The 27,445-nt window shown below is 54.8% G+C and overlaps 1 protein-coding gene across 4 annotated transcripts in view; it reads left to right on the top strand.

Moving 5' to 3' along the window:
• Positions 1–27,445, top strand: part of PLEKHM1 (pleckstrin homology and RUN domain containing M1) — a 44,205-nt gene that overhangs the window by 9,334 nt on the left and 7,426 nt on the right. For all 4 annotated transcript variants that reach the window (XM_045836552.1, XM_045836553.1, XM_045836549.1 and 1 more), the window contains 6 exons: positions 791–1,417; positions 8,193–8,604; positions 17,235–17,511; positions 19,649–20,569; positions 23,255–23,400; positions 27,119–27,312. In XM_045836552.1, the coding sequence (XP_045692508.1) occupies positions 791–1,417; positions 8,193–8,604; positions 17,235–17,511; positions 19,649–20,569; positions 23,255–23,400; positions 27,119–27,312 (2,577 nt within the window). The remainder of the gene's footprint in view (positions 1–790; positions 1,418–8,192; positions 8,605–17,234; positions 17,512–19,648; positions 20,570–23,254; positions 23,401–27,118; positions 27,313–27,445) is intronic.

Raw genomic sequence — 27,445 nt, 5'->3', positions numbered from 1 at the left:
GAGGTCCGCATGGCTGAGGGCAAATCACTTTCCTACGCAAAAACCTGCAACCCACCGGCTCCCCAGTGCCAGCCTCGGGTCTGGTTCACTCGGTCGGGGCCCCAGAATCTGTATCCTGACCAAGTTCCCCGGGTGACTCTGAGGCACAGCTCGGTGTGGGGGCCACCGCCCCGCTTTGCCTCACCAGTTTGATACTCAGAACCCCGCATTACCTGGCTCTGCCCCCGAGCCCCCCACTGCTCCCCCCTGTTGTAATTGGAGTGCTCCCCACTCTGTCACAGGTCTGTTGCTTTCCTCCCCTTGACGTCTCTTCTCGGGTTAGCCCCATGTTCCCAGGGAGTCACCCTGTCTTTGCCTCTTGAAACACCACAAGGCCCAGCTCGATGCTGCCCCTTCGGTGGCGTTTTCCACTAACAGCAGGTGTGCCCTCGAGAGGCAGTTACCTGGACGGAGGGCAGGGGCCACGTCTCCACCCTGTGTCTTCACAGCTTGAGGACCTTGCACTTAAGGACGCAGCAAACACGTCCTAGACGCAGGCAGACAGTATCAGGGACCCCGCGGTAGTTGTAATGAAAATGGCAATTAACCTGTATGGCAACAACCTCAAAAAGTTGGGGGTTATTGCCTAGTATTTCTCAGCCCCACCTTAGAACACTATTATCCAAGTATTTTCCGTGCCTACCTGTATGTGCAGCCGTTATTACTGGCCCCTGCCGGCCCGCGCGTACAGCGTCACCTTGGGGGTGCCAAGCCCCTGGCTGAAAGCGCCCCGCCCCCTCCCCGCCCCCAGGCACATCATCTCGGAGCTGGAGCACCTGGTGTTCGTGAGCACGGACGTGGGCCGCTGCCGGGCCTGGCTGCGCCTGGCGCTCAACGACGGCCTGATGGAGTGCTACCTGAAGCTGCTCCTGCAGGAGCAGGCGCAGCTGCGCGAGTACTACCAGCCCACCGCCCTGCTCCGCGACGCGGAGGAGAGCGAGTTCCTCCTCAGCTTCCTGCAGGGGCTCACGTCCCTGTCCTTCGAACTCTCCTACAAGTCGGCCATCCTGAACGAGTGGACGCTCACCCCGCTGGCCCTCTCCGGGCTCTGCCCCCTCTCCGAGCTGGACCCCGTGCCCGCCCCTGCTCCCGAGCTGCAGCGGAAGGAGTCTCTGGATTCCATCTCGCATTCCTCGGGCTCCGAGGACATCGAGGTCCAGCACTCGGGCCACAGGCTCCAACGGAGCAGGCAGCTCACCGCCTCCTCCCTCAGCCTGGACACGGCCAGCTCGTCCCAGCTGTCCTGCAGCCTGAACTCGGACAGCCTCCCGCTCCAGGAGAACGGCTCCAAGAGTCCCGATCACTCCGAGGAGCCCATGTCCTACGACTCGGACCCGGGGACAGCCAACGCGGATGACTCAGACCCGTCTCTGCAGGAGTGAGTACCTCTCCTCCGCCCCCTCCCTCTTTCTTCTTCCTCCTCCTCCTCCCCCTTTCCCACCCTCCTTCCCTTCCTTTCTGCAGCATGTGACCGCCCGTCACCACCCTGAGCTCTGTCAGGGCGGGAGGAAGGGCACAGGGAACACCGTCCCCCTTCCTCAGGGATGGGAGTCGCTGGGGCCTGTAACTGGGGGCAGAATGTGGGTTCCCACGGGGCTCAGGGCTGGTTTGAGCTCCGACTCCGTCCTGGGGGACGTTCGACAAGTTGTTTAATCTCACTGGGACTCGGTGTAAAATATTAATTTTCTTCTTTACCGAGAGAGAAGGAAACTAACAGTTCAAAGCTATATGTACGTCTTCCAAAAAATACAGTAGAGCCTGATGCCTAAGGGTGATCTTCTGCGACCTCACGGAAGACCTCCTAGAGGCCCGGAGGAGGGGGCGGAGCCGTGGGACCCAGCCCAGGTGTGGGCGCAGCTGGGACACTGGCTGGGGAAGGGAGCCTGGGCAGAGCCTTCCCTCTTCTGGCTTTTTAACATTCATTTTTGAATAGCTAATGTATATTTATGGTTAAAAATAGATAACGTGTAGGGGGAGGGAAGCAGGTGGAGGTGGGAGGGTACGGCACGGCAGGGATAGATAAATATAAATGGTAATGGGAAAAAATAAAAAATAAACTATAGTTTAAAAAAAGAATTACAAAAATCTAACATGTGTCTAGTATAAAATCTTTCCACCCCATAACCGTAATTCTTTTCTTGCATATTCTTCAAACGTTTTTAAATGCATCTGATAATATGCACATGCCTACTTTAAAATTTTACTTCTTATTCTCCCACCTCTTTCCACAAAAGCTAGTAATAAACACACTGTTCTACACCTACTTTTAGAGATCTTTTCATATCAGAGTTTCTTTCCTTCTCCCCCTGTGACATGTTTTTCCATTCTGTGAACGTACTTTGGTTTATTGAATCAGCCCTACATTTAATGGACTTCGGGGGTCAGTGTTCTGTGAGTAACCCTGCGTGTGTGGTCTTCTAGTTCTGTGCAGTTACCTCTGTTCAGTGAACTCCCAGGAGCAGAACTGCTGAGCCAAAGGGTAGATTAATTTATAATTTTCACAGATACGGCCTTTTACACCCCATCAGGAATGTCCCCTCAGCCTTGCCAACAGAAGGCATTATCACACTGGATATTTGCTCAGCTCATGGGTAAAAAAATGGTAACCTTCTACTGAGCATTTCCTGCCACCTATCCCCATTTCAGCAGCCCCCGTTTGGGACCTGCTTTTTCACTCCTGCTGCCCCCCACCACCTCCCACCTTTGGCTCAGGTCCTTACAGGGCTCCTGCCCGGTGTGGGAACACCACCAGTTTGGGGAGGCGTACTGGACCGACTTGGAGCAGGTCGAGTTTCGAGCCCTGCTCTGCCCCTTACAAGCCCAGTACTGTCAGGCAAATAGCAGGCTCTTTTTGAGGTTCTGTTCTTCTTATCTTTATGAAACGGAGGTGCTCTCCCGCGGTAGTTCGAGGATCAAGTCAGAGGCCTGTGAGTGAGTTGCGCACGAAAGAATGTCTGGTAGGCACCGGAACCGGCTTCCGAGTCCTGCGCACAGTAGACAGAACTTTCCAGTGCCGAGTGGGAGGAGCCGGGCAGCACTTGCTGGAATGGGGCAGTCCCGGCCCGGTATGGCTGCGCCTGCGCAGAACATAGGCTCGTTTTGTGAGCCTCAGTCCTCGGTGGCCCCTCCCTCCTCCCACGGACTGGCCGGCCTTCCCTTCGTCATGTGTTTTGCCTTTATCTTGCATCGGTCTTGTGATGGGAAAATTCCAGCTTGAGGTTGTTAAGGCAGTGACCGACCACTCTGTCTGGTGGTTATGGGGAACTCGAGGGGAGAAGGCCAGGATGGACAGGCCAGCACGGGGCAGTGTGTAAGGAACCAGCACACACTGGGCGCACAGATGCACAAACACACACCCAGCCTTCTTAGCGCCGGGGGTGAGGTTAGTCTCGGAGCAGCCGCAGGGACCGGCCTGTCGTGGGGTGCGTGTTTCAGGAGTAGAGGTTCTCACCAACACTTACGAGGTCACTTCGGCTACTTTTATTATAGTACTTAAGTGTAACTTAAAAATTAAGTGTAAATGCTGTGTGCTTATAACTATAAAATCAAAACATCTACAAATTAAACATAAAAATATAAAACACTAACATTCAAAATGAAATGTACTGATGTAATATTTCACTAAAACCAAATTGCAGTTGGTCTGATGAACAGAGAACTGACTGCCAGCGTAGCCTCTTCTGTGCGTGTTGGGCCTGAATTATAATGACCCCTGAGAAGCGCGGGTGCGTTCTGTTGGTAAAGAGTGTGGACTCCGGGGAGCCAGACCGCCTGAGTCTCCCTTAACCTGCTTTTGGACCCAGGACAGGTTCCTCGGTCTGTCCGACCTTGATGTCCTCACCTGTAAAACGGGAACAGCAACGTTTGAAGGAATGCCGGGAAGATGAAATGAGTTGAGACAGTGCTCAGAGCAGTGCCTGGCGCATGGCGAGTGCCCAATAGGTGGTGTGATCGTCATTTTCTGCCGAGTACTCTGAGAGCCAGTAACCTCAGCTCCGCCACTCCTTGCCTCTATAAACACTGCTGCAAAGGGCTGGTTTTAACATTCGTCAGATGTTATCGCGAGGCCTTCCCTTGGAGGAAATGATTCTTAGCGTGCTCAGCCCGCCTCTGCGCATTTGCTGGTGACTGCCACGCACCGCCAGGACGAGAGTCTGCACGTTCAGGAAAACCACAGGCTCAGAACCTCTTGGCGGGGGTTCTTTATATGGCAGCCACCTGGGGTCTCCAGGCCACGTTTCTTATTTATTTCTCCTCCATATGTGTAGTAGATACATGCGCTTAGAACACATACACTTTTCAGATGGTTTTCTCAGTGCATAGAGTTGCAGAGTTTGGGAACAAAATGTTTTCAAAAACCACTGCCCTGAGCCAGACAGAAGTGGGTAGGCAGTAGCAATTTCACTGTTTAATTTCTGTTTCATTTCCTTCAAAGGTTTTCAAAGTTTTCTGTCTTTTGCCTTTCCTTCAAAATCTGATCTCTGGCACTTTTTCCAGTTGAGGCACCTTCTCCCTTATTCTCATTGGGTCCAGAAGACCAGCACTGATTCTGGTCAAGTTCCGTGAACTTGATTTCACCTTGACCTTGGTTTTGGTTTGGTGGAAGCTCTAATTTATTGCACATGCTTCTTGCTTTTTTTATATATAATAAAGATTATATACTTTTTTATTTTTTAAAAGATTTTATTTATTTATTTTTAGAGAGGAAAGAGAGGGAGAAAGAGAGAGAGAGAGAAACATCAATGTGCGGTTGCTGGGGGCCGTGGCCTGCAACCCAGGCATGTGCCCTGACTGGGAATCGAACCTGCGATGCTTTGGTTCGCAGCCCGAGCTCAATCCACTGAGCCACACCAGCCAGGGTAGCTTCTTGCTTTTTTGTGGCATTTCTTTAGGCATCATCACTCACTTATTCTAACACCCAATCTATTCTCTCATTAAAATCTTTCTTACAGGTTAGGACTCATTTACAACTGGTCACCACTTTGGTAGTAACACTAGTGAGTGTTTCCATAATTCTGCTCCTTTCCTTCCGGTTTTATATTTGTAGACACGGAGGCGGAGCAGTCTTATCAATAATAATAAAAACAGCTACAGTAACAAATTGGGGTTAACATTTATTGAGTGTTTCACTGGGGCCAGACACTCTACTAAGTATTTTACCTGTATTATCTCATTTGATCTTTGTCGCAGCCATAAAGGTGGGTTTTGTTACCACACCTGTTTACAGATAAGGGAATTAAATCTTTGAACTTTAGGGACCTGCTGTGGGCGGCTTAGCAATGTGCTAACCAAGGCCAGAACTATGGGTCCCTGCCTCTACTCACAACACCACCTCCCAGGAGCCCACGAGGAGCTCCCAGGGGATATTTGTCAAAAATCTGTCCCCCTAGTTCTTTTTGGAACGTGGCCCCATTCAGTCGCAGTAGTTTGGACACATACAACTGGTCAGCAAATGCCCCTCCCTCCTTTGCCTGTGTAAACTAGCCCTTTGCTTCCAGAACTCATCGTTGCCTGTTGTTGCCTGCAAGTGGCACTCCTGAATTTTTATTGCTGTTTTTATTTATTTATTTTACTATATTTTATTAATTATGCTACTAGAGTTGTTCTGACTTTGCCCCCCCTCCACCCAGCACCGCCCACTCCCTCAGGCCATTCCCCCACCATTGTTCATGTCCACGGGTCATGTGTGTAAGTTCTTTGGCTACTCCATTTCCTGTACTGTACTTTACATCCCCATGGCTATCCTGTAACTACCAATTTGTACTTCTTAGTCCCCTCACCCATGAAAGGGGACACCCATTCCCCCACACTCCCTCCCACCTGGCAACCATGAAAACACTCTGTGTATCCATGATTCTGTCTCTGTTCTTCTTGTTCGCTTAGTTTGCTTTTTAGATTTAATTGTTGATAGATATGTATTTTTGCCATTTTATTGTTCATAGTTTTGATCTTCTTTTTCTTAAATAAGTGTCTTTAACATTTCATATAATAATGGTTTGGTGATGATGAACTCCTTTAGTTTTTTTCTTGTCTGGGAAGCTCTTTATCTGCCCTTTGATTCTAAATGATATCTCTGCTGGATAGAGCAATCTTGGCTGTAGGTCCCTGCTTTTGATGACTTTGAATATTTCTTGCCAATCCCTTCTGGCCTGCAAAGTTTCTTTTGAGAACTCAGTTGACAGTCTTATGGGAACTCCTCTGTAGGTAACTAACTGCTTTTCTCTTTCTGCTTTTAAGAGTCTCTCTTTATTGTTAACCTTTGGCATTTTAATTATGTTGTTTCTTGGAGTGGGCCTCTTGGCATCCATCTTGTTTGGGACTCTGTGCTTCCGGGACTTGCATGTCTATTTCCTTCACCAAATTAAGGAATTTTTCTTTTATTATCTTTTCAAAGAGATTTCCAATTCCTTTCTCTTTCTCATTGTCTTCTGGCACCCCTGTGATACAAATGTTGGACCTCTTGAAGGTGTCCCAATGACTGTTCACACTACCCTCATTTTTTTGGATTCTTTTTTCTTCTTGTCGTTCTGATTGGTTGTTTTTGCTTCCTTATATTCCAGAACATTGATTTGATTCTTGGCTTCATCCACTGTATTGCTGTTTCCCTATAAATTGTTCTTTATTTCAATTAGTGTATCCTTCGTTTCTGACTGATCTCCTTCATGCTGCTGAGGTCCTCACTAGGCTCCTCAACCATCCTTACAACCAGTGTTTTGAACTCTGTATCTGATAGATTGCTTGTCTCCATTTCATTTAGCTCGTCTTCTGGAGTTTTGATCTGTTCTTTCATTTGGGCCATGTTTTTTTTGTCTCCTCGTTTTGGCAGCCTCCCTGTGATTGTTTCTGTGTATTAGGTAGAGCTGCTATGACTCGCTGTCTTGGTACCAAGGCCTAATGTAGTAGGTGTCTTGTAGGGTCCAGTGGCACAGCTTCCCCTATCACCCAAGCTGGATACTCAAGGTGTGCCCTTCATATGGTCTGAGTACACCCTCCTCTTGTAGTTGAGCCTTGGTTGCTGTTGGCAGATCATTGGGGGGGGGGGACGCTGTTTACCCAGGCCAGTCAGCTACAAGGGTTGGCTGTGACTACTAGTAATTTGGGTGGGGCAGAGTCTCTTGTCATCTCCGAGTCAGGTCAAATAGTGACCACATTAACCGAGGGGAATGTGATGTGTCTCCTGGACCCAGGCTAAGCCGTGAGGGCAGGAGCTCCAGGCAGCGTTGTTGGATCCGAGCCTGCATTGGTCCACGACGGAGTCAACTGGGTTCATAAGCAGAAGTGGAGCTGGCTAATAGGTGTACTTCAGAAATGGAACTTGGGTCCTCAGAAGCCTCAGGAGAGGGAGGGCGGAGCAGCCACTAGCCCGTGCACATTCCAGAAGGCCCAGACGTGTGTGTGTGTGTGTGTGTGTGTGTGTGTGCACGCAAAGGCAGCAGCACTGGCTCCCTGAGGCCCCAGAAGCACCACTTAGGGGCAGAAAGAGCCAGTCCCTGTGGAGGAGTGAGCAGGGGCACACCTCATGCATACTTGTGTACACACCTGCACACCTGTGTTCACGGATTCCCAGCAGCAATGTCTGGGCATGGGAGCCTTCTCTGACTCTGTGGCCAGTCCAGCTCTAGGGTGGACCAGCCCTTGCACCTCACCCCAACCCTGCTGCCCAGTTACTGTTCTGGGAACAAAGTCGGTCCTCACTGCCACTAAGTCTGTGTCTCATGGGTGGAGTCCTGATGCCTCAGTGCTCTTGGGGAGCCCAGCTCTGGTACACGGTTCACGGGCCCATGCTGCAGTCGGTTTGGGGAAATGATTGCCCCCGTAACCATTCATATGGCCGAGCAAACTCTCCAGTTAGCCTCTGCAGAAGGTAGAGGCAATCGGTTCCCATTCCCATTCACATCAAGTCCTGTCTCTCTGCTCTCTGGGCTTTTCCCCTGAGATCCTGGGCTGCACAGCTGCCCTGCCCACCCTCTGTGCCTGGGTCCCAGCTGGGGACAGACTGTGGGGAGGGCCAGAGGAGGGCAGTGGGTGATGACCAGAGTGTTTGTTTCTTAAATCCCAAAACAGCAGTTTTCCACTCCTACCACTGTCCCCGGGGCCTTGGGCATTCTAGCTGACAACCTGTCACACGGGTCTCTTTGTTTAAAACCTTCCAGGGTGTTGTCGGAGTTCAGCAAAGCCCAGGTAAACTCTGTGCCAACCAACGGACTGAGCCAAGAACCGGGGATCCCCACGCTGGAGGCCTCGCTGTCCCTCCGTGGCGCCCTCCACAGTGCCCGCCTCGACACCAGCACACGCCTGCACTTTGATGCGCCTGCAGGGCCCGTCCCTCCCCAAGCAGCCCCTGGGGCTTGGGATGGTGGCCCCACGCAGGAGCCACTTCCCCAGGCACCTGGCTCCCGGGCCTTGCAGCACCTGGGCACGGACCACGCTGTCACTTTGGGAAGCACGTCAGACCAGCAGCCTTCCCATCCTATGAGAGCACTCGGCCAAGGCATTGGCCAGCAGAAGCCGTCGGTGGGTGGCGGAGCTGGACTGAGCCCCGTGGTCTCCTCACCCACCAGTCCGGTGAGTGGGACAGGCCGTTCTGGGGGTGGTGCTGGTGAAATGTGTCTGCTCTGGCCGGGGTTGCCCCGAGTGGGCTCTGCCTTCTCCCCACTTACCCCGTCTGCCTGTGTGGTGTTAGTGTGGACAGCATCGTGATGATGGAGCTACTGTTCCTCGGTGTGTGAGTAGAGGGTGCCGTGCTTTTCAGTTCCCAGGGGTACCTTCTGTTATCTTCACATCACTCTGGGAGAAGATAGTTCTCGTCCACCACAGACTCTCCACTCTCAACCGCTGCCCCTTAACGCCTGCGGGCCTTGGGCGAGAGGCTCGCCATCTCCCTGAGCCTGGGTCCCCTCCTCCGCACTTGTTATTAATTCAGCAATATTGTTATATAATACCTTTGAAAATACTCACTTTGCAACACGATCCAGATTTAGAGCTGTGCTACCCAGCCCTGGCTGGTGTGGCTCAGTGGGTTGAGTGCCAGCCTGCAAACCGAAGGGTCACCAGTTCGATTCCCAGTCAGGGCACATGCCTGGTTTGCCAGCTGGGTCCCCGGTTGGGGCATATGAAAGGCAACCACATGTTGGATGCTTCTCTCCCTCTCTTTGTCTCCGCCTCCCCCCATAAACAAACAAACAAACAAACAAACAAAATCTTTTAAAAAGAAAGGAAAAAAAGAATTGTACTATCCAGTTTGGCAGCTACCAGCCACATGAGGCTGTTGAACGCCCAAAATTGTGGCTGTCCAAATTCAGATGACCCATGTAAAACACACAGTGGATTTTGAAGACTTAGTATGGGGAAAAGAATGTAAGATTTCTCATTAATTATTTACATATCACCTACTTTTACATTTTTTAAAATGTGGCTACTAGAGCATTTTTTTTTTAAAGATTATATTTATCTTTAGAGAGGGGGAAGGAGGGAGAAAGAGAGGGAGAGAAACATCAATGTGTGGTTGCCTGTTGCACGCCCCCTACTAGGGACCTGGCCCGCAACCCAGGCATGTGCCCTGACTGGGAATCAAACCGGTGACCCTTTGGTTCACAGACTGGCGCTCTATCCACTGAGCCACACACACTAGCTGGGGCTGGCTGCCGGGACATTTAAAATGACACGTGTGACTCACGTTGTGCTTCTGGTGAACAGCGCTGCCCCGCGGTAAGCCAGTGTACTTTGTAGAACAGCGCCACCCCGCGGTAAGCCGTGCAGTTTGTAGATCACTGGGGGCAGGTCGGTCCTGGGACTGGACCTGGGCAGTGAGGCCGAGCGCCGCTGGCCCCGTGGAGCAGCGGTCAAGCCCGTGCACACAGGCTGTCCGGCCATTTGACGTGTGTTTCTGTGTCCGGGAATGCAGGGGTAGGGACAGCGCGCACGTGTGCGCGTGGACATGCAAAGCGCAGAATTTGCCCCTGCCGCTGCCTGGGGCGCCTGTCGGCACTGGTGCGTGGTCTCGCTCTTCAGCTCCGTCCGCGCACGTCTGCCCTTCGGCCGGTAGCTTCCAGATCCTATATAACCCAGGATGGGACCGGGGCCATGAAGCAGGCTAAAAGGGCATGTGCATACACGCGCCCTTTCAAAACAACTTTATGGCGATAAACTCACATACCATACAATTCACCTAACTAAAGTACAGAATTCGTTTGTTTGTTTTTTTTTAGTATATTCACAGGGATTTGCAACCATCACTGATACCCAATTTTAAAACCTTTTGATCTCCCATCAGAGAAATCCCTGCCCATTAGCAGGCACTCTCCAACCCTCGCCCCTCCCCCTACCTTATTCCCCGCAGCCCCGGCAAGCACTGATCTGCTCGGGCCGTAGATTTGCTCTCCTAGACGTATCACGTAATAGAATCTTACAATACGGAGCCTTTCGAAGTTGGTTTCTTTCAATTAGCACAGTGTTTTAAGGTTCATCCATTTGTCACATGCATCCCTGCTTCATTCCTTTTTACTGCTGAGCAGTATTTTGTTGTAGATCCAGTTGTATGAATCTGTCACATTTTAGTTATCCTTTGTTAGTTGATAGACATTTGGGGGGTGTTCCCCCTCTCCCCGCTTCTTGGCTATTAGGAATAATGCTGCAGTACACATTCATGTACAGGATTTTGGGTGGACGTGTTTTTAAACCTCTTGGGTGCGTACCTAGGAGTGAAACCTTTGGATCATAACTCTGGTTGCCCTTCTGAGGAACTGGCAGCCCATTTTCCGAGGTAGCCGCCCCACTTCATGTTCTCACCAGCAGGGAGTCCCTCTGCGTCCTCGCCGGCGGTCCTTATCGTCCTCACTGTCACCGTCGTTGTTGTTGTGGCCGCCACTCTAGTGGGTGAGAAGGGGCGTCTCATCACGGTTTGGATTTGCGTTTCCCTGATGGTCCGTGATGTGGGGCATCTTTTCGTGTGCTTGTTGTCCTTTCTGTATCTTCTTTAGAGAAATGCAATCAGAACCTTTGCCCAGGGTTATCTGTCTTTTGATTCTTGAGTTATAATAAGGGTTTTTTTTTACTTCCTATTGAATGTATTGGGGTGACATTGGTTAATAAAGAGTTATAATAGTTTTTTATATATTCTGGATCCTAGACCCTTCTTAGATATGTAATTTGCTGATATTTTCTCCCATTCTGTGAGTTGGTTTTTTGCTTTTTTTTTTAATTAACTTTTTAAATCTTCACCTGAGGATATTTGTATTGATTTTAGAGAGAGAGGAAGAAGAGAGAGAGAGAAGGAGAGGGGGGGAGAGACAGAGAGACATCAATGTGAGAGAAATACGGATCAGTTACCTCCCATACGCGCCCCGACCAAGGATCAAACCTGCAATCTAAGTACGTGCCCCAACCAGGGATCGAACCGGCAACCTTTTGGAGTATGGGACAGTGCTCCAGCCAACTGAGCCACCCGGCCAGGGCTCTTCTCACTTTTTTTTTAAAGATTTTATTTATTTATTTTTAAAGAGAGAAGGGAAGGGGAGAGAGAGAGAGAAACATCAGTGTGCGGTTGCTGGGGGTCATGGCCTGCAACCCAGGCATGTACCCTGCCTGGGAATCGAACCTGCGACACTTTGGTTCTCAGCCCGCGCTCAATCCACTGAGCTACACCAGCCAGGGCTCTTCTCACTTTCTTGATCGTATCATTTGCAGCATAAAAGTTTTAAATTTTGATGTAGTCTAGTTTATCTATTTTTTTCTTTGTTGTTTGTGCTTTGATGTTGCTTCTAAGTACCCATTTCCTAGTCACGTCATGAAGATTTACTCCTATGTGTTACTCTAACATTTTTATAGTTTTAGTTCTTTTTTGTGTTTTTTTTTATTGTTGTTCTTAGTTCATACATTTAGATCTGGGACCCATTTTGAGTGAATTTTTATATATGGTATAAGGGTGACGTCCCACTGCATTCATTTGCATATCCAGTTGTAGCAGCACAATTTGTCGAAAAGACTCTGACTTCCCCCTTCTAAAAAGTTCTGAGATGTGATGTATTTAAAGTACCGAGCCCCGAGGGTGTGCCTCCGTGAGTAATCATGTGTGATGTGCACTCTGTGACCGCCATCCGCATCGCGATGTCGAGTGTCTCCAGCCCATCAAAGGAAACCAGAGATCCGTTTTTCCTGTCATTTAACTTGATATAAGTGCAGTCATAGAATATCTACTCATTTGCTTCTTTCACTGACAATTGTATCTGAGATTCACGAACTGTACACACAGCATGGGGCTGTAGCCTGGTCCTTCCCATTGCTCTACAGTATTTTATTACAGTGAGAACGTATCGGAGTGTGTTTCTCCACGCTCCCACTCACAGACATTTGGGTTGTGTCCAGCTTTGGGGCTCTCATGGAGAAAGCTGCTGTGCACATTTTTGGGACTAGCCTTTCCGTGAACCTGTTAACTCGTTTTTTTTAACCGTGACTTTTATCTATTGATTTTTAGAGAGAGAAACATTGACTTTCTGTTCCACTTATGGATGCATTGACTGGTTGATCCTTGTACCTCCCCTGACTGGGGATCGAACCTGCAACCTTGGCATATCGGGACGATGCTCTAACCAACTGGGCTACCCGGCCAGGGCCCTGTGTCCCATTTCTGTGGGTATATATTTAGCGGCGGAATTGCTAGGTCATTGGGTAGGCATATGTTTTAGCTTTCGCACGCACCGCCAAAAGGTTTTCTGACGGTGCTCGTGCTAAGCTGTCCTCACATCAGTGATACGTCAGCGTTGCCCGTTCTCCCCTCACCGGCGGCATCTGGGCAAGGCAGCTTCCCACGTCAGCGGAGCTCCTCCTCTTGCTCACCAGCTTTCGACCCCCTGGCCTTCATGCCACTCGAGACAGAGCAAGTTCCTTCCAGCCGCAGGCATTTCCACTGTCCGTGCCCTGTGCCTGGGCCCCCTTCTGACTCATGCGTCTCTGTCCCCGCCTCCGCACTGTCGCCCCAGTCCCCCCGCCACCCGACCTCACGGCAGGAACAACTCTTTCCCATTCACCTGCTTCACTTGGTGACTCTCGTCCCTGCGTGAAATTATAGTGTGTCTTTACTCGTCTGCTTGCTTCTGTTCTGTCTTCCTGACTGGAATATTGGCTCCGTGACGTGAAAGGCCGTGTCCGTTCACTCCTGTACTGTGAGCTCCGAGCACTGTGCCTGGGAGGCAGTGGGTATCCATGAATAGTTCCCGAACTCTCCGGAGACTCTTGAAATGCCAGCTCGTAAGTGTACACTGAGAAGCGCACGGCCGAGTGCAGGGGTGGGCGGGTCGGCCTGGCCAGGGCAGACTCCGCCTCCTGTAACGTGGACTCGCAGTCCCCGCCGCTGAGTCCAGCGTGAGCTCCTCGGACGCTGGCCCCTTCCGGAGCCCACATCCCCAGGGGAGTTGCGGGCCGTTCATTGCTCCGCTGGGTGGTCTCCGAGCGGGCGCCACTGGGTGGGCTCCGTGCCTTCGTGCAGGTTGGGGCTGCGCCCTGGGCGCTGCCTCCATGGTCCTCAGCTTCCTGTGCTCCTGTCGCTGAGTCACTGCTGCCTGTTTACCACATTGGGAGGGGAGTTCACTGCCGTGTTTTCTGATTCCAAACGCCATTCAGTCTTCCTTTAAAATTCTTTTTAAAAAATTCATTCAGTTCGAAGCACCATGCTCGGTACAGGGATGGGACAGACAGACAAGGGCCCTGCTCTTTGGGCGCAGACCCCAGATTAGATACTGTAACTGCACCGTGGGAGGTGCTGGGAGGGACGGGTGCGGGGCGTGGGGAGCTCCCCAGTGGGACTGTGCCTGTGGGACCGGGGTGGGCGGGTGGGGGCCGGCTGCTCAGCCTCATTTGCAGGAGGCAGCCTGAAGCTTGAGAGCTGGCCGCGGCCACTGCCCCCACGGGCCACCCTCCTACAGCACACGCTTCCCTCCTCCAGGCAGGGCAAAACACGCTTTTCCCTTGTCGGTCAGAGACCTGGTGTCTCGCTCCTGGGCCAGACTCCTCTCGGGTTAGCCGTTGTGTAAAGCGTCCCAGTGCCTTTAGTAACTCCAGGTGTCATTCCTCTGTCTTGGGTCCCCGGCATCAGGTGCTGCTCTGGCTGAGATCCTTGGCCAATGGTGATTCCCCCCCAACTGTTAAAGGGGCAGGGAACCGGCCAGATGTGGGCCCCCGGGAAAGCAGGAGGTAGCAGGAAGGCGGTGTGAAAGGGGCGGGAGAAGGGAGGTCATGGTGCTCTTCACTCCTCTTTCCCCGCCTCCCTCTCTGCTTCGTAACCAGGGGCCCAGGCGTGGGGCACAGCCACAGGGCTCCGTCCAGGCCCGTGTGCAGAAGCTCTAAGGACCCAGTGTCCCCACCATGTTTCTCCCCTGCTTAAGGGAACAGAAGGTTTTCCTTAGAGTGCCGTTCCCTGGTGGCTGACCTGTGGTCCTTGGAGCGCGTCTGCCCATTCCCCAGTAGCCTCCCCCGCCGCCATGGACAGAGGCTCCCTCCCCGGGGACTGGGCACCATCTCAGAATGCACATGCGCCTCCTTCCTTCCTTCCGGCTCCCTCGCCCCGCCCTTGTCATTTCACGTGAAAGATGTTTGGAAAGCCAAGACCCATGCTTTCATCTGCTCTGACTCTGCGCCAAACAGCGTCGCAGGTCCTGGGATGGGAGTCAGGCTAGGCTGCCCCGGGAGCCCAGCTGGGCAGTGGGAGGAGGGCGGGCTGGGGGCGGAGAAGGAAAGTCTCCAGGAGGAGGTAGTAGATCAGGGGTCCCCAGTCCCCAGGCGGCGGACTGGTACCAGGCCGTGCCCTGTTAGGGATGGGGCTGCGGAGCCACAGGTGAGTGGTGGGGGGCCTGCAAAGCTCTGCTCGCATCACGGCCTGAGCTCCACCTTCCGTTTCCCCTCTTCCACACCCCTCCTGCCTCCATGGAAGAACTGTCTCCCATGAAACCGGTCCCTGGTGACAAAAATGTTGGCAGCCACTGTACGTAGATGACCCCTGAGCTGAGTCTCAGTGCACAGTGGTCCCATTAGGGCCATTAGCAGGGGCTGGGAGGCCCCAGACCCCCAGGTGTGTGCGCCAGGCTGCGTGAGGCAGCCCAGACCGCCAGGAGGTTGCTGCTGCCCGTCTTCCTCGGGGAGTCCCCCCCCACCGCCCCGCGTCCAGACGACCTCGTCGGGCTTTGTCCAGAGTCCCGTGGTGTCGGTTGCTCCCTGCGGCCACCCTCGCTGACGTCGCCCTGTCACCGGCAGAAGGAAGCAGCTGCCGGGGCTGCGGGTTCCCAGAGGAAGTCCTGGAGGCCGCGCTCCACCAGCCCCTCTGCCAGGTGCCTGACTCCGAGTTCTCCCTGTTGGCCGGAGGAGTCTTACAGCGTCTGAATGAATTAAAGCGTCTAAACCGAGTCTTCTGGGGAAGCCCCAGTCCCGCTCCCCTTCCCTCTCTGTGGCAGGGGGAGGGGGGACGGGGGGGGGCAGTCCTGATTTAAGGGTTGGAAATAGCATCAGGTTGAATCACACGAGGGCTGGTCCCGCCCCTCGTGTGACTCATTTCCTCTGTGTAGACAGCCGTGTCCGGTGGCCCCTGGCCAGCTTCCTGGCCTCTGCTCTTACACACTTGGGCACAGATAGACCAGGAGTGCTTGAACTAGCAGGGGGGAAGAAGGTAGAATCCCTTCCCACGAGCCCCTGGCTCCAGACCTGCTCTGCATCCCGTAGCCAGTGAGCGCTTTCAGACTCAGAGAGAGAGCAGCAGAGGGGAAGGGCCTGGCTGCCGGGGCCTCGGGCGCCTGCTCTGCAGCGGGGAGCAGAGGCGGGGTGGCCAGCCAGGACTCTGGGTCCTGCTCACCTTGTCTCAAACCCGATAAGCAGGACCAAAAACCTCTGCATCCCGTAGACAAACGATGCGGGGAACTGGATATCCACATAGAAAAGAGGAAAGGTTGACCCCTTCCTCACACCACACACAGAATTAACTCAAAATAGATTATAGACCTAGTTCTGAGAGCTAAAACTACAAAGCTCTTAGCAGAAAACACAGGAGTGAATTAATCTTGATGTGGCCTTGGGTTAGATAGTTTCTAATAGTTTCTTAGCTATAATACCAAAAGCACAGAGGAAAAAGAAAAACAGATGAATTGGACATCATCAAAACTTAAAAATTTTGTGCCTCAAGGGGTGCGATCAGGCAAGTGAGAAGACAGCCCATAGAATTGGAGAAATTATTTGCAAATTGTATTTGTCTTCTAGGGCGTCTGTAGCAGAGTACTGTAAACAGGTTGGCCTAGAACGACAGGAGTGCATTCTCCGCTAGAAGTCCAAAACCCAGGAGTTGGCAGGGTCGATTACTTCTGCGGTTCAGGGAAGAATCTGCTCCACCCTCTTCTCCAAAGAAGACAGACGTTCAGGGGACCGGGAAACCCACGAAAAGATGCTCAGGGTCGTTAGGCATGAGAGACGTGCGAATCAAAACCTCAGGATTGCGCTTCATGCCCCTCAGGAGGACTGTAGTCAGAGAGACGAACAAACAGATGATAATAACAAGTGATAGAGAGGACTTGGAGCAACTGGAACCCTCGTACGTGGCCGGTGGGGGTGTAAGATGGCGCAGCCACTTAGGAAAACGGTTTGGAAGCGCCTCAGAAAGTTAGACCCGGCTCCCATCCCTTTCACTCCCAAGAGAGTGGAAAACACATCTCCACACAAAAATTGGCGCGTGAACATTCACGGCAGCGTTATTGGTAGTTGCCAAAGAGCAGGAAAAGCCCAAATGGCCGTCAGCTGGCGAGTGGGTAGACGAAACGCGGTCCGTTCGTGCGTTGGAATGTTACTTGGCGATGAAAAGGGACGGAGCACACGCGTGCTACAACGTGGATGAACCTCGAGAACATGATGCTAAGGGGAAAGAAGCCAGTTAACAGTGACCGCATGTTGTGACATTTTATCTACACAAAAATGCCCAAAATGGGGAAATCGGTGGAAACAGAAAGTGTACGATTGGCTGCCCAGAACGGCAGTGGCTGAGGGGAAACGAGCAGTGACGGGTAACGGGAATGCAGTTGCTTTGCAAGTAATGAGGATGTTCCCCGCTTGGTGGTAACGGTTGCCCAACTCTGTGACTATCTCAATGAAGATGTTAAAAAAAAAAAAACAAAAAAAAAACCCCACGACTTTAAAAACAGCCCATGTCTTTGCTTCTCTCCTAATAGAAAGGCAAGAGCTGGATCTCAGAAGATGACTTCTACCGGCCCCGGGAGCAACCCCCAGAGAGCCCTCCCAGTCCTTCCGATCGCTCCGTGGCTTCCTCCGGGGGGACTCCGGAGTCCAGGCCCGGGTTCCTCAGGCATTTTTCTCAAGGGCCACGGAAGAGCTCCTCCATGGGGGCCTTGGACGAAGCGTGTGTGCCTTCCGTGGGAAGCAGGGGCTGCAAGGCGGCCGCGGCGCAGGAGCACAAGAACTTCCGGGTTGTGCACCGCAGGCAGATGGGTAGGTGGTCGGGGGTCCCTGGCAGCCTCCCCACGGGGTCCGCCTCTCGGAAAGCAGCTCTGAACTCTGAAGTCCTCTCCTCCCTTACCACTCAGGGGGCTGTCTTCTCGACGGAAAACCCTCATCCCAAAATGTAAAAAGGAGCCACCCCTTCCTGAGCCATTCAAGAAAGCATCGCAGGGAAGGTGCTATGTTTTGTTACACGACCTTGAAAAGTGGTGTCCCACATTGCCTACAGAGTGCAAAAATGCTGTTTCTTATATCTAAGTGGAAAATACCCTCCCTGAAACCACCCCGTAGATCTCATTATACAGAACCCTGGATTCTGTCTGGAGCCCGGAGCAAACCCGGCCTCTCAAAGGCCCCCGAGTTTCAGCTGCTCCCTCCCATGGCCTCTGACTCGGATGGCTTATTTAACAGTTCTGGGGGCTTCATCAGATCGGTTCAGTGGCCTCCGTGCGCTGCTTGTGCTGAGGCCAGCTTGGCCTCCCCGCTCCCGCCCTGCCCCGTGAAGTCCAGAATGCACCCAGCAACCATAACCTGATTTTCCGTAACCCTCACAAATGAACTTCCTCTTTCAGTCAAGCAGACAAGTGCGCCCTAGAGCCAGGCTCTTTCTCTCATCTTCTGTCTGCCGTGGCCCAGCCGAGAACTCTGGCCAGGTTCCTGGGGCCCTGGCCTGGGGAGTGTGGGTACAGCCCTGGTCTCTGTGCTGGCTGCTCTTAGGGTTTTCTGCCGGCCAGCTGACGTGGTGGTACCCGTGCTGGAGAAGGCGTGCTCTGTGCCTGGGGCATCAGGTTCCCCGAGGAGTGGGCGGACCCTCTGCAGTGGTCCAGGCTGGGAGGGGGAATCGTGTGCCCTCTGGTGGCAGACCCCCTGGAGCAGGGGGCACTGCGCAGTGTGTGGCACATGGGCACATACTCATTCATTCAGCAAATATTAACTGAGCACCCGGGATGTGTCAGGCACTGACCTGGGTACTAGGGACACAGCAGGGGAGAAGGCAAGGTCCCTGGCTTCGTGGGGCTTACGTTCTGGTGCGAGAGACAGGAAGTTAGAAAATCAGCCAGCAGACCTACGGTGTGGGTGGGCGATCATAACTGCTGTGGAGAACAGCAGGTCGGGGAGCGCTGGGTCAGAGTGCGGTGTTTCATGTAGGATGGCCGAGCGAGCCTGGCACTTCGGGCGACATTTGAGGACACAGGGAGGGAGGGAGGAAGCATGAGGTGAGCTCTGCGGTTCAATTGTTGCATTTCAGCACTCAGTGCTGGTCCCCTTCTCTACTGACACCCACTTCCCAGCCGGTCTCACCCACTCGCAAGGGCTTTATGCCAACAACCCCCCAGTTTTGATCTGTGAACCTTGACCGTGAACTTCGCATTCAGATCTCCATCTGCTCCACGCACGCCCAGTGGGCTTCTCGAAGGTGACGTGTCCAAAAAGGACGTCCCAATCCTCCCACTCCAAACCTGCTTCTCGGCTCGTGTCATGAAATGGCCAGCCTGCTCCTCCCAGATGCTGGCCTTGGAGTCATCCTTGATTTTCCTTGTGTCGCTCCGCACCTCAAATCCACCAGCAGATCTTGTTGCACATGCAGAACCTTCCACTAGTCACCACGGCCACCGCCTCAGGGTTCACTGACATCCCTGGCCTGGTTTTTTATTGTTGTTGTTGTTGTTTTTTTAATTTTAGATGTTATTTATTTTTAGTGAGGGGAAGGGGGAGAGAAAGAGAGGAAGAGAAACAGCAGTGTATGGTTGCCTGTCAAGCACTTGGGTTGTGTGAACTTGGCCCACAACCCAAGCATGTGCCCTGCCTGGGAATCGAACCAGCAACCCATTGGTTCACAGGCTGGTACTCAATCCACTTGAGCCACCCCAGGCAGGGCCCTGGCCTGGGTTATGACGATAGTCTCCTAACTGGTCTTTGTCCCCCTGTCGTCCTTCAACCTTGACCCAGGGTGACTCCCTCGTGTAGAATATGTCAGATCACGTCCCTCTGCCTGAAACCCTGCAGTGGCTGGCTTGTGTCCTGGTGACACTCTGTCTGTACCCACAGGACAGCGGGCTCCGGGGGTTTTTTCCTTAGGTGGTGAAAGGACAGGCCCATTGTCTAAAGTGCCTCTCTCCGCCCCCAGGACTGTCCAACCCGTTCCGGGGTCTCATGAAGCTGGGCACCGTGGAGCGGCGGGGAGCGATGGGCATCTGGAAGGAGCTCTTCTGCGAGCTGTCCCCGCTGGAGTTCCGCCTCTACCTGAACGGCGAGGAGCGCACCTGCGTGGAGAACTGCTCGCTGCTGCGCTGTGAGTCCGTGGGGCCGGCCCACAGCGACGGCCGCTTCGAGCTGGTCTTCTCCGGCAAGAAGCTGACCCTGCGGGCCTCCTCCCAGGACGAGGCCGAGGACTGGCTGGACCGGGTGCGGGAGGCCCTGCAGAAGTGCCGGCCCCAGCAGGAGGACGAGTGGGTGAACATCCAGTACCCAGAGCTGCCCGACGACCTCCCCGACGGCCCCCAGGGCGGCCCCCCCTCCCACTCGGACTCGCTCACGGAGCCCGAAGCCCTCCAGGGCACGCAGCTCGATTGGTCCTCTGCCCAAGTGCCCGAGCCAGACGCGATCAAAGAATCCCTCCTGTACTTGTACGCGGACAGGACCTGGACGCCCTACGTTTTTTCCCTGTCCTTGGAGTCCTTGAAATGCTTCCGCGTGAGAAACGACGAGAAGGTGCTGAGCGACAGCCATGGCGTTGAGACCATACGAGACATCCTGCCAGACACGAGCCTCGGGGGGCCGTCCTTCTTCAAAATCATCACGGCCAAGGCCGTCCTGAAGCTGCAGGCCAGCTCTGCGGAGGAGGCCGCCTCCTGGAGGGACCTGGTGCGCAAGGTGCTGGCATCCTACTTGGAGACGGCCGAGGAGGCGGTGACGCTGGGCGGGAGCCTGGACCAGAACTGTCAGGAGGTGCTGAAGTTCGCCACCGGGGAGAACGGCTTCCTGCTGCAGTACCTGGTGGCCATCCCCACGGAGAAGGGCCTCGACTCCCAGGGCTGCTTCTGTGCAGGTGCCGCCGCGCCCTCCCGCCACCCCCAGCTCCTCCAGCTCCCCAGCCTCCCTCCGTCTCCGGTGGGGTTCCTGTTTGAGGCTCTGCACCCCTTCCTGTCCCTCCGAGAGTGGCCCCATCCCACTCCTGGGGTGTTGCAGCAAATGAGGCTGTTTGCAGCTGTTTGCAGCGGTTGCAGCGAAGAGCATCTGCTCCTCCCAGCACCCAGGAGGGCCGGTGCCCCTGCTTGCGGGAGCCTCCCTCCGTGCCGCTCTGCAGTGCAACCCGCGGGTGGCGGCCCTACTGTGTGCCTGACCCTCTCTGCTTAGGGAATTATGGGGCTCAGAGCGCTCCACCCCCTTCATCACCGTAGTACCGCGTGATCGTATTATTTGGGAGTAGGGACGTGGTACCCTCTCACGAGTTTTTGCATGCTCTTGCAAGTGCACACAATTTTTTTTTTAATTACAAAAACAGTCTCATACTACTCAGCACTGTCCAATACAACTTTCTATGTGGACGGAAAGGTCATAGATTTCTGCTGTCCAGTTCACTGGCTACAAGCCACATGTGGCCACAGGTCCCTAAGATGTGACTAACAAGCTGAATTTTGTATTTAATTGAAGCTGATTAAAATATTTATTTATTTATTTTTAGAAAGGGGAAGGGAGGGAGAAAAGAGAGGGAGAGAAACATCAATGTGTGATTGCCTCTCACACACCCCCTACTGAGGACCTGGCCCGCAAATCAGCCATGTGCCCTGACAGGGAATAGAACTGGAGACCTTTCGGTTTGCAGGCCAGCACTCAACCCACTGAGCCACACCAGCCAGAGCTGATGTTGATTTAAATTTAAAAGGCTACCCTGGCTGGTATAGCTCAGTGGATTGAGTGTGGGCTGCAAACCAAAGGGTCACTGGTTTGATTCCCAGTCAGGGCACATTCCTAGGTTGCAGGCCAGGTCCCTAGTAGGAGCCATGTGAGAGGCAACCACACATTGTTTCTCTTCCTCTCTTTCTCCTTCCCTTCTCCTCTTTCTAAAAATAAATTTTTTAAAAATTATAAATAAATAAATTTAAAAGGTCACGTGTCTCGTGACCACCATGTTGGACGGCATAGCAGTATATATATTGTTCTGCAACTTGGATTTTTTCTAGTTAAAAATACATCGTGGACATTATTCCGAGTCAGTGCATCTGCTAGTTCATTGCCATCATCCAGTCCACTTTTGTGCGGGGGGCTGGGCCAGGTGCTTCTCAAGTCTGTTTGGATCGTTTCATCTGATCCTCACAACCACCCTGTAGGGAGAGCAGCTACCATTATCTCTGTGCGTAGCTGAGGAAACTGAGTCACAGGGCCGGTAAGGACCTGTCCCCAGTCCACACAGGTAGTAAGTGGTGGAGCCAGGTGAGGACCGCGTTGGTCCCAGAGCCTGCGCTCTTCACAGGTCCCTGGCGGCCCTGCTCTCCCCTGTCTTCAAGGCTGCCTGCGATTCCGCTGCTCAAGTTCCATCCTTAGCTCCTCCCCCTCAGTGGAACCAGCCACTCCCACCGCCCCCGGCCCTCCTGGCGAGCTGTGCGAAGCTTGCGTGCTGCAGAGTGTCCGTGCAACAGGCCTGGGCTGCGAGAGATGTAGGAGCTGTCCCATGGGGCGGAGCCCCGGGGGACTGGCAGGGAAGGCCTGCTTCAGGTGTCTGGGAGGAAGTGGTCTGTGGTCAGTACCCCTGGAGGGTGGGAGAAGCTAGACAGGGCAGAGCTTCCGGCAGAACACTTCTTCAAGCCTCAGCTCCCCTACCAACCCTCACACCCTTCGAGGTAGTTTGCACTCGTGGGTGTGAGTGAATGCCCGCCGGGGTAGGAGGGGCGGCTCGCACTGTCCCCGCCGCCCACCTGCGGGCGAGACTGGAGCTGGGGAGCCGGGGCTTCCTCTCCGCCCGTGGGCACAGCCCAGGGGCCAGGCAGGCACCAGTCACTGCCGTTCGGCTTGCGTTTCATAGTTTGTGGGGCACTTTCAAAACCGGTCTCCTTTAAACTTTGTCATAACCCCGCAGAATAGCCAGTAGTAGCCGAATTGTGCAGACACCGGAATGAAACCCGGCAAAAGTTCGGTGAAGGTCAGGGTGAGGTAACTGGTAAGCAGAGGAGCCGGCCTTTCTGGTCCTGAGGCCGGAGGGGACGCTTTCCCCTGGCCCCGTGGGGGAGGGGCTGCGCACTGCTCTGGACTGGAGCCGGGCCTTTGCTTTGCCCGGGGCACACCGGCTCCCGCTCCCGCTGCTCCCCGCTGGGGGGCGCCCCCCGCCGAGGGGCTGCCGCTGCCCTGAGGTCTCCAGCAGGGCTGGCTTCCGGCTGGCACCCGGCAGCGTCCGGACTGCCCCATGTCCCCAGCTCCCGCCCTGCTGCCCAAGGTCCTGCCTCGGTTGCTTCCTCTTCCGGGCCCCAGCGGAGGGACAGGCCAGGAGGGGGTCGGCGATGGTCAGCAAGCGGCGGGGACGCGGAGCGCGGGCTCCAGAACCAACAAAACCCGACTTTGAACTCTCGTGAAGATTGATTAATGGGGTTGATTCTGCGTGGCAGCGGATCTCACTCTCGTACACTTATTTTTTTTTTAACCTTTATACTTTCCTTAAATAGCAGGCCCCTCCACCCTAGCAGCTTCCTCCGCGTTCCTCGGGAGCCGCCGCTCACCCTCCCACCATCCTTCTCCCCAGGCTGCTCCCGGCAGATCGGCTTCTCGTTCGTCCGACCCAAGCTCTGTGCCTTCTCTGGCCTCTACTACTGTGACATCTGCCACCAAGACGATGCCTCAGTGATTCCAGCCAGGATCATCCACAACTGGGACCTCACCAAGCGCCCGGTAGGTCTCGACCCCAGCCCGCGGCGGCCGCACTGAATGTGGGGCTGTTGAGTGGCGGAGAAATGGCCCCTCCTCTTTGCCGCTGCTGTGCATCTGCTGGGAGGAGGAGTTCGACTCCCGGGCAGCAGGGTCGCTGGTCCGGGCCCCGGAGGTGGGGCAGCTGACCAAGAGAAAGCTCGGAGCTTTTCTGCGGCCCCTGCGCGGAGCTCTGTCAGGGCCCGCCCTGGTCCTCCGGTGGAAGTCTGAGGGTGCTCTTCCCATGGCCACAGACAAAAGTGTTTCCGGCACCAGCAACTGGATGGGTGGATGGAGGGGTGGGTGGGTGGGTATGGATGGGGGTGGGTGAATACAGATGGATGAGTGGATATGGGTGGGTGGGTGGGTGGATAGATATTGATTAATAGATGGGCAGATGGGTAGGTGGATATGGATGGGTGGATGGGTGTATGAAAGTATGAATGGATGGGTGGGTGGGTGGGCAGACACGGATGGACAGATGTATGGGTAGGTGGGCGGATGGGCCGACCAGCCGGTTGCACTTGCCCTGGGAGCGGTCGGCCTTTTCCGCTGACGCAACAAACGAATGGCAGTGACCGGGAAGCAAGACCTCAGATGCTCTGGAGGAGGGCAGGGTTGCGCTTTCTCTTGTGCACCAGAACCAAAGAGGGACCGGAATGAAGATGACGCGAAGGTGGGAGAAAGCAAGGCAGGCCTCGGACAACAGGACAGCTGACGAGACGGCGCGCTCTGGAGGGTGGACCCTGCGTGGGAGGAGGGGGCTGGTGAAGAGAGGCCTTCCCAAAGTAGGTTAACCCGGATGCACAGGCCCAGGGGGCAGGGCTCGCTTAGGGCAAGGGTAAGCCTTTCGCTAAAGAAGTTACAGGCCTGGGGCGTGACTCCCCGCGTGACCTGCCTGGACAGTCACTTAGGATCAGGTCGCCTCGTGAGGTTGCTTCCCGTCAGAGTCAGCGCCCCTTTTTGTCCCCACTGTGCACGTTTGCAGTTGCGTGCACGTCTGCTTCCATGAACTTGGGGTACGCCAGACTCGTGCTGCTTTATAACACGCTGTGTTTGCTTAGTGTTACGTCTTTGGTACTTGCGTCCACCACACGCTTCTGGCTGAGACGCATCCTAAGATCATGTGCGTTTCCTCTTCTCCAGCTGACCTTACCCACTTTTCTGGCCGTGTTACCGGGAGCGAATGATTTAATTTCCGCTTTCTCATCTGGAGAGGGGGGTTAACAACTGCCTGTTTCAGGCTTGTGTGGGGACTGAAGGGGGGACAGTACCCCCCAGGCTCTTTGACGGCACCTGACATCCGTGCCTGTCCCCTCTCCTGGGGCAGGTCCCACCCCCTGCCCCTCATCCTCTCACCCAAGTGCAGGGAAGGTGACCCTCAGAGTCCGAGCCACCCCGGCCTCTGCGCCCCTGGGGACGGGAACCCCGAAGACGTCAGCCTCACTGTTCCCTGTGGCCTTTTTCTGTTGGTCATGTTGTCCCCACCCCTACCCTCAGCGTTAAGTATCTGACTAACAATGTGGAGAAAATCAAACCTCAGAATCACCACAAATGCAAAGGACCCTTTGGCCGCAAAGCGCCCGGCATTCACAGCACGCGGACACTTCCACTGAGCCGCCTCCTCACTCGTTGCTGTAATTCTTTTTTGTTTGTTTGTTTGTTTTGTTTTTAAAGATTTTATTTCTTTTTAGAGAGAGGAGAAGGGAGGGAGAAAGAGAGAGAGAAACATCAATGTGTGGTTGCCTCTCACGTGGCCCCCACTGGGGACCTGGCCCACAACCCAGGCATGTGCCCTGACTGGGAATCGAACTGGCGACCCTTTGGTTCGCAGCCCGCGCTCAATCCACTGAGCCACACCAGCCAGGGCTCATTGCTGTAATTCTTGTGCCACTTCCTTCTCCCAGCCAGAAAATTGCAGCGCGCTTCTCGGCATATCTGCGGTTGGGAAATGCAAACCAGACAGTGACCGGCTCAGGTTAGGGGCCGTATTGCTCGCCGTGACCACTCCGGCTGACCCACTCGGCTGAGGCCTGCCGGGCACCTGGCAGGACGTGCGGCCGGGGCGGGGCTGCTCTCTTTGTCTGCTCTGTGCCCACGGGGCAGAGACGGTCCCCGGGGAGCACAAAGCCCTGCCTGTCTGCGGCGCTTGGCAGTTTCCGACGCACATTCCTCGTGTTATTCCATCTGAGCCTCACCCCAGGCCTGAGGCTGGGTCGTGGGCGGGGCCGGGCTGGGGCTGGGGCACAGCAGCTTGATCCAGGTCACCGGGGCTTTGCCACGGGGCTGCCCACTGGCCTGGGGGCCGGTGCCTCTGGGAAACGGGACAGAAGGAGTTGCCCATCCTGGGGGAGGCGAGAGATGCCCGTGGAGCTGGTGGACCGGAGGCCACAAGCCTCCCCAGCCCCCGGCCCATCTCCCAAGTGTGGGCAGCTAGTCTCCTGAGCTCCCTGTGACGTCCCCAACCCCCCGGGGGCAGCCGGCCCACAGCGCACGCTCAGAGTCTGGTGGCAGTCCCCTTTACGAGGATACTCTGCTGCCACTGCGCCAGGAGCTCACCGGATCACTCTTTACTCTAAACTCACAATAATCCCAGGAGACAAGTGCTTTATTTATTCCATTATGCACAGGAGGACACTGAGTCACAGAGAGATTAAGGCAGGTTCACAAGGTCACACAGCTGGGAAGCAGTAAAGCTGGGGTTCAAGACCCAGTCTGACTTGAAAGCCAGGGTCCTAACCACCGCCCAGTAGCTAACAGTGGAGAGTGCCTCCTCTCTCCTGTTCTTGTCACGGCGAGGGGGCACCTCGGGGGAGAAAGGGCCCTGCCAGCCAGCGCGGCAGCCTGGTGCGTGGAGGGGGTCCTGGCGTCAGTTGAGGCCCGGGCTCCGCCTCCTGCCGGTGGGCCAGGCGAGCGTCTGTAGCTTCTCCGAGCCTCAGTTTCCTCCTCAGTAAAGTAGGGACGATGGCGCCTTCCCCTTCGGGTTGTTACGAGGATGGAGAAAAGATGTGGTCAAGGCCTTCAGCCCAGTGTCTGGCAAACAGTAGGAGCTCAATAATTGGCTTTGGCGTGGGGGTGGGGCCTGAGGGTGGAGCCTCTCCGCCCTGTCAGGTGGGAGAGTCAGAGACTGGTCGCCGAAGTCCGGGGAGGCTCGGGGAGCCCGGGTGGTGCTGCCGGCAAGAGCGGAGGGAAGTGGGGAAGCCTCTCCCTGAGCTGTGTCTGGTCTGTGGCTTCCTGTGGTTGGACCCTGACCCAGATCAAGTCACCTGCTCCTGCGTCGGCTCAGGGGACAGTGCCTGTTTCCTTTGGGTAGGAAAATGGGGGCTGGGCGGAGAGGAAGTAGTGGGGAAAAAAGTCCGGGAGGCCCCCCAGGGAGAGGGGTCCTTCCTGCATCCCCACCAGCGCAGTAGGTCTGGGGGCGGGGCAGCAGCTGGTGCCACGGAGGGCGGGCGGGCAAGAAGGTGTGAGGGTTGCACCTTCTCGGATCAACCGGGTTCAGATCTTGGCGGCGATGAGCTGTGGACTCCGCCCAGGTCCCTGCCTCTCTCTCTGAACCTCAGTCTCTTCATCCGTAGAATGAAGAAGGCCCAGGTGGGGGGTGAGTGAGGGAGCGCGAGGGTGACTCAGTGCCCGGGCCGGAGCTGTTCACTGAGCGGCCTTTCTCTCCCGCCCCCACTGCCCGCTTGGTGGTGGCCGCCCGCAGGTCTGCCGGCAGGCCCTGAAGTTCCTGACGCAGATCCGGGCCCACCCGCTCATCAACCTGCAGCTGGTGAACCCCTCGCTGTACGAGCATGAGGAGCGGATGCGTCTCATCGGGCAGAGCCGGGAGCAGCTGAAGCTGCTGGGCGACTACCTGGGCCTGTGCCGCAGCGGGGCCCTGAAGGAGCTGAGCAAAAGGTGAGCGGCCTGGACGCGGGCGCCCGCAGGCACACGGGGCACCCTCTCGGGAGAAACGCCGGGGCCCGGTGGGATTGCCACGTGCTTGAGGAGCGGCTCTCATGGGCTCACACGGTCATTCATTCAATCATTC

This window comes from Phyllostomus hastatus, unplaced genomic scaffold, assembly GCF_019186645.2.
Source record: "Phyllostomus hastatus isolate PE091 unplaced genomic scaffold, TTU_PhHast_1.1 phas_contig_210, whole genome shotgun sequence".
Taxonomy (NCBI): Eukaryota; Metazoa; Chordata; class Mammalia; order Chiroptera; family Phyllostomidae; genus Phyllostomus; species Phyllostomus hastatus.
Note: the sequence above shows the minus strand (reverse complement) of the source record. Positions and strands in the feature narration are given on the sequence as shown.